The following is a 7,423-nucleotide window of genomic DNA, read 5'->3' on the forward strand; positions in this document are numbered from 1 at the left end:
AAACACAGCAGTTTCCTGGGAATGTAAAGTTTTTAAAAAATTATAAAAAATTTCTTGATGCTAATTAAAATTTTTTTCTATTGTCAATAATTAAAATTCGTAAACCATGCAGGCTCGTGTTCGTCCTCCCATCGTCCCTCTTATATGAGGTAGATATTGTGCCACCTGTCTATCTTGATGTAGACGTTCTTTATATCGTCCAGGGTTTGCTCGTGGCTGCTGTGCTGTTTTCACTGTCCACAGAGACCGAAACATGTAAGGGTGTTAAGTTTTCATGTAGTAAAAAACTTACAGGTCACATTGGACGGAGTGATTTATATTTGTGTTATCACACATTTTGTTTGAATTGATACAATATTGGGAAAGTGTGTTCCAGAAGTGATGATGTAAAATTTTATGCAATAATGATTTTGCACATAATCTTTTTATGAGACCCTTGCAAAGTGGCCTGCCGCTGGCCAACTTAAAATTCCATTGGAATGTTACAATATTTATCACACATTAAAGTTAACATTTACATTTCCTTTCATTCATTAAAGCGAGTTAATTCCATTCATTTTCCTTTAACAGAATAATACATCCTTGCTAATTTTCTTCTTGGTGATGGCAAAATCAAATATCACTGAAACAAATATATGGATCAACTGCCACATATTGATATTCACGTCCATCATCATATAAATACTTCTCGACTTAGAAAAATTTTTATCTGTAATTTCATGACTGAAAAACATATCACATAATTTATGATCCTGATTTTATCTCTATGAATATGATCCCCACAAAGAGAGAGAGCCCTTTCTCTTTCTGCCATGATTAACTAATTATTTCTAATCCTATAAAGTTTCTTTCGGTTTCCTTTACAGAATGATGGAGGTCTTGTTCTGGAGATCATCGATTCATCTCGGTTTCTCTGGCAACACAGATGATTCCACTTCTATTTTGGTGATGGTAGGGAAATTTATTCTGTTCTGAGACCATGAGAAGATATTACTTCAAAAAAATTTCAAAACAGAATTAACATTCAAAGGCTAGATGGGCAACACATGTTGAACATAGGCATAACTATTTCCATTCAAGAAATCTGATTGACTGGAAAGCTGTATTTGTACACTTTTATTAATTTTGTTCTTGTGCTCATATATTTGTGGTGGTATCACAAGAATAAACTTGACAACATGTCTTTGATGATAGAAGAATTACAAATTTCTGGAGACAGCACAATTATGTGATCAAATTATATTATGCTGTCACATAATTTATTGTTTTCCATTTCAGATACTGTGAACTGTATTTATTTTAAAGGTCTGTCAGCTTAAGATACTTTCTTCTCATATGCAGCCAATGAAGCCATGTCAATCTTTTAATTTATTTTACAATCATAGAAATTGTTCTATGTGTCATTGGTCTAGGAATAGCACAAAACAGAGATTCTTCTCCTGTTCAGCGCCAAAGGTTCCCGTTCACTGCCCCATAATCCTCTTATAGGAGTTCAGTTGTAGGGCCAGGAGTGACGCAGTGTGGTTGCCGGAGGTTGTGTTGGTATGGAGTTAGGGTCGTCGGAGCTATCAGAAACTACGGCGCCCCGTCTCAGCCAGCCTCACTTCTTCAAGTCCCCCAGATCCTTGGGCTTTGTGTCCATTCCACCACCACCTCCTGCCTGTTGAGAGGATGTCACGGATATATGTGCTCCACCATTGTTGCCTGAAGGATACATCTTGTCCAAGTGCTTCAGTGATTCCGTCAAGAAATTCTGCAAAACAATAAACATTTACTCATTATCAACCTAATTCTTTTTAATTGCTTTGTGCTCACATAGTAGAAGATATTTTCTGCATACTGAATATCTGAATTATTATTTTATGATTTCCTCTTTCAGACTAATAAGATCAAGATATTTATATGTATGTATGTGTATATACATATTGTGGCATGTAGACTTGTTGCTAGGTGGTGATCACGAGAAAGGTGACAGTAGCGCATCTCTTGCTAGGCAGAGACCCTCACACAACAGCAGAGGAATTGTGTTTTCTGTGGGGTCCATGCCACCAAGATGTTATAAGCAGGAGACTTGGCGCCAAGACTAACTGATTGGAAGTAAACCACCAGTCATAAAGTAATGTTGACTGTTGTAGAAAAAGATACGTAAGATCGGCATGATCTGCTCTGCAAAGCCTGTATTGCAAGCGGACTTGTACATAGTGCACAAGGAAGAATGTTTAATCACATGCTGTATGTGCGATATGTACAATTGATGAAAGGCCAAGCATATTCATAAGAGACAAACTCATCCTCTTGTCAGACAAAATGTTACATGAGGACTATGGCTGCAAGGATTCCTTTGAAAAAAAAAACATCTCTTGGTGTGAGCCTCAAGGAGTTGGGTGTCAGAACGAGCTAATTGGCAGTAAACTGCCAGTTATAAAGTGGCTATGACTTTGAATTTGAATGAGTTGGTTGTGAGATGGTCGCCAGCTAGTAAGAACGTGAGAATGGAAGCAGAGAACATTGTTGAAATCTGTCCCCAGGCAAGTACCGGCGAAGACACAGCAGAGTGAGAAGACTTAGTACATGCTGTAGCAAACTGCAGAGTGTGTGAATTAGCAATAGCGCTATAGTTCCTTGTAGTTACAATCTGTAAGTGTTAAGTAAATCCAATTACCAACGAAATCCCATGTATATTCACTCATACACCTGACAATATGTGTATAACAGATGCTTAGGTTTTCAGTTCTGCCTAAATATGCATTTTGAAAGATAAATTTATATTGAGATTTCTCAATTCAAAATGGGCTTTCTTTATACTAAACTACAAAATATAACCAGTCATGTTGTAATGGGGCCCCAATATATTTGTCCTCTCTAAAAGGTAAGCATATTGAGAACATGGAGATTTTAAAACCATATTAGCAATACATCTGACTCTTGTTGTATATTTATGGAATTTGGATTGTTATTGAGTCATGTACTTCAAAAGTTACAAAACGAGAAGCATAATTTCCTAGATCACTGAGCTTGAGCCACGTTGGAATACGTTGCTACTGAAGTACAAATCAAGGCATACTGATGGGTGTGACCAAACCAAATATCCAGCTAGTCTCCCTACCAGCAGATAATACCAATATAAGTAGAATGTACTGCAAAGTAGTTCCGTCTGAAATGGAAAATATTTTTGTTACCTTTACAGTTCTGTGAGTCTGAAAATTTATGCATCTCGTGAATCTGACAAAAATACGAAGTAAAAAAAAAATTAAAGCTACCCCTATAACAGGCCATGAAGGCCCATAGGGTTGTGAGACGTTGAGGGTCCCACATTATCTAGACAATCAGCTCAAATATGGTGGTAAGGTTGTCAGCCTTATGCGCCGGCTGCACTTTACTCCCCAGGAAAATTAATTAATTCCTGGTACTCATTTCTGTTAGAGGCTGAGTCGACCCCAGGTCCATAGTGCGGCTGGAAGGATTAGGCCAATTGAAAAAAATTCAATCACCTCATCGGGACTTGAACCCCATGACATTCCAGCTTGTAGCATAGTGCCTCAACCAACTATGCTACCATGCTGGACGAATTTTATCATAATTTTAAAAACTGGTTACATATCACTTAAATTATTCAGCACCTCTAACAAACAACTGCTACACTCAGGTATATTGGTTAAATTTAAAGAGAGACAGTTACCTCAAAATAACAAGCATCTTCCTCTGTATGAGAATTCTAAGAATATTGTATTTTATTGTATTATAAGAATATTAGAAGAAACTTCTTAGTAGAATAAAACAGAATTCTACAAGAAAGGATACCAGAGAATACAAAGCATACACCACATGCAGGAAAAAACAACAGTCAAGATTTCCATATTGTGAGCAGTGATTTCTAAGCCTAGAGCAATAATTATCATCAAGAACTCTCATTCTTCCTCAGCTGCACTCAGAACTTACAAGACATGTGGAACACAAGGAAGAAGGCTACAGAAACCTAAATGTAGATGGCTTCTTCCATTTTTAATTCTAATAAAAATAAAAATTCTTTAGTTTTTATAAATACACTGGATCAACTGATTAGGATATGTACTGTCGAACAGAAAATGACAGGATGGTTGTGAACAATGAAATGAAAGGATATCACAGATCAGAATTTGACTTTATGAACTGAGAAAAACATTAAACATTTTAATTCTTTATAGCATGGTGGTTTAATATTCAATAGTTTGATATTGTCATGTGACTGAGTGACTACAGATGGGGTCTGGATTGGTAATTGGATTTACTGGACACATCGTAGCCATGAGTAACTATAACAGTTCATGGATCTACACAATTAACAAATCACTACAGCCCTCACTAAATGCTGTGTCTTCAACGGTTGTCACCACATAATACTCCCAATGCAGTAGATCACTCAGCTTCCATGTTGTATGGCTCACGTCCTCACTGTCGGGTGTCTGTCTCACTCAAGACTTGGCATTGCTATGCAGTGACTTACCACAGTGGGGGCTTCTCTAGTTTCCATGCCCCCACCAGGGGCAACTCTCTGACCATCTCTGACAGGTGTCTCCCAAATGCTGACTGCAGACTACTTGATTCTGTATACTGACTGGCTTCGAAGTCAAAGCAAAGTCATGTTACAACTGACGGTCAGTCAGCGAGTCTATCTTGGTGCCAAGTCCCCTTCTGGGGTGAAGACCAGATTTTTATTACTGTCCCACAGTTTTGGGATTTTGATGTAGGCCGCTTTCTATAACGAGGATGGGTCTGTCATTTACATATGCTGCTGGCCCTCACCACCGCACTGACTGGCTTCCAAGTCAAAGTTACGTTACCACTGACAGCCAGTCAGCCAGGCTATCTTAGTGAAAAGCACCCAACTGGGGCCCAAGACCAGATTTTTGTTGCTGTCAAAGAATTGTGGGTTTGTTGATGTGGGGTACCCTCTCTGGCAAGAGGACAGGTGTGTCATTTACAATTGCAGCTGGCCCTTGCAGCACACTTGTTGGGAATCATGGACTCAGTGCAATGTGATGGCGGGCACTTCCAGTGGTGGCGTGATGGTGGAGGAGCTGTTGGGCAGCACTTTCCCACTGTGACGTGGCAGCGGGCGGCAGTGTGGGAGGCCGGCTGGGGACCAAGCTTGGCGGTGTGTGCATGCAGGGGATGGTGTGTGCTGACAGAAGGCAGTGTGTGTTGACAGAAGCNAGCAGTGTGGGAGGCCGGCTGGGGACCAAGCTTGGCGGTGTGTGTTGACAGAAGCCAGTGGTGAGCAGAACAGTTCTACAGTCTAGTAAGAGTTGTTAACATGAAAGGAGCGACTGTGAAATGACTTGTTCAACATTTTGCATTATAGTTACGATGAACTGTAGTTATGTGGAAGCATAATAAAGTGACATCACCAGAATACACTGCTCGAGGTCCTGTTTCACGACAGCAGTGATTCTCGGGTCAGAGTCCTGTGGGACTTACATCTGTATTTTGTGGTCTCAGATTCAAAACTCCACAACCTGAAGGGTCAGGTCCCCATATTTAAATCCTACTGGGACAGGGTGGCCCAGTTATACCCCCCAGCACTGCATTCTCTTTTTGTCGCCTCCTATGACTTGCAGGGCTACGGTGGAGGTATTTGAACCCCCTTCCACATGGCGACTCTTGACTGGTTTGTGCTCCGATTTTCCAGATATAGCCCCTGCATGGACCCACGTAGAACACCACTTCCAGCAGTTCCTTTACTGTTGCATTCATACCTGTTACTGTTGGAACGTGGTGTTTATCACATAGTGAACAACGGGTCATGCGTTGTTACTGTGCTGTTCCCTACGAATGACTGTTTTTTTCCGGCTTTACAATCCTGGATTTCAACAGATATGCCACAATATATTTCTCACATGTTGCATCTACGTGTTTGTGCTGAGGAAACAGTTTCCTATCAAGAAATTCTGGGTGGAACTTTGATACTTATCTTTGCACAAATGCTTCACCCCAAAGGCTCCCACAAATTATACATTCATATCCATTTCTCTGAATAATTTACATGATTATAATCCCAATATTATACATTTCCAAGCTTTAATATTTTGTATCATTGAAATGTTTCTAAAAGCACTCACCACATGTCTAAGCATTTATGAGAGTACAAAGGACCAAACTGTACAATAACAATGGATATTCACATTGCAACCACTTACAAATATCTAATTATGTGCAATGTGAACATTCACATAAGACCAAATCTGTAGCAGTGAAAATGAATTATGCATTGCTGAATCCATATGTAAATGTCATCTTAAGACATTCATGCATTATTCTAATAACTGTACTTCAGTTATGTTCAATTTCCTTTGTAATTGGCAATGTAATCTGACGTCTTAAAAGCACCTTATAGCGTACCACTTTTCTACTCATGAGTAAAGACTGAATTTTTGGGACATGTTTGTCAAAGGCTTCACTTTCATATAAAATTATGTACACGTCATCCAGTTAACCAGATATTTGCATGTATCAGTGCAACGTTAAAAGGATGAAATGTACTGGTATAATTTTTCTTATTTTATTCAATCTTAGACTCAGTGGTTTTGCAAGTTGTGGTTTTGTTTAATAACTTCGAATGGCATCACCAAAAAGTCTAAGTGACACAAAAGTGCAGTGTCCCATTTGAGGACATACCCCATAGCACACAATTTGTAGCCATATTTGTATAGGTAAGATTTAGTGGCAGTACTGGAGCTCAGGACAAGGGTGCCAATAAACTTGCAGGCAATTGTACATTGTTCTGTACAGACAGGGATGAGAATCACAAATTAGAGACAGACCTTCTTACACATAAGGGAAGCATATTAGGAGTTAGGAGGGCAGAGCTTGTATATGATACTAAGAGCTCAAGAGGGGGTGTGATTTTGTTGTTCTGAATGTGGATGCCCCACCTGAGGATGTAAGTGATGAGAAGAAGGTCAAACCTTGTGAAGAACAAAAATGAAATGGGTGAGAATCAAATTGTATGCCTGTAAAGTAATAAGAGATGTATGAACATAAGCGTAATGAAACTGCAGTTCACCAGAATCAAGCTGGACCTGTCCATCTCAAATATTGTCACGTTTAGGTGTGATGCATGACTTATAAGACAGGTTTTGGATTGGATGGTTTGATTTATTGCATGTTATACATTCACAACTCAGGACTACAGGTAATACAGCACTATCACTAATTTGCACGCCTTCAAGTTCACCGTTACACACGCACAAGGATTCTCAGTCTTCACTAACCATATCCTGGCAATGAATTTCACAAGCCTGTCACTTCAAATCACACACGAAGTCTTCTTTTCACAGCCTAACTCCTTTCTTGCTATTATTCTGCGGTTTCCAATTGCGAAGATTTGACACAATTCAATTCCTCTGCTCCCAAGCTCATACCTTGGCAAGTTGGCATCCCACAA

At 39.4% G+C, this 7,423-nt stretch overlaps 1 protein-coding gene across 1 annotated transcript in view; it reads right to left on the reverse strand.

Moving 5' to 3' along the window:
- Positions 1-310: 310 nt before the first annotated feature.
- LOC111872630 (transcription factor AP-2-alpha) overlaps positions 311-7,423 on the reverse strand; it is a 12,145-nt gene continuing 5,032 nt past the window's right edge. The window contains exon 3 of the mRNA XM_023866710.2: positions 311-1,753. Within this exon, the coding sequence (XP_023722478.1) occupies positions 1,601-1,753 (153 nt within the window). The 3' untranslated portion in view covers positions 311-1,600. The remainder of the gene's footprint in view (positions 1,754-7,423) is intronic.

This window comes from Cryptotermes secundus, unplaced genomic scaffold (assembly GCF_002891405.2).
Source record: "Cryptotermes secundus unplaced genomic scaffold, Csec_1.0 scaffold2933, whole genome shotgun sequence".
NCBI lineage: Eukaryota > Metazoa > Arthropoda > Insecta > Blattodea > Kalotermitidae > Cryptotermes > Cryptotermes secundus.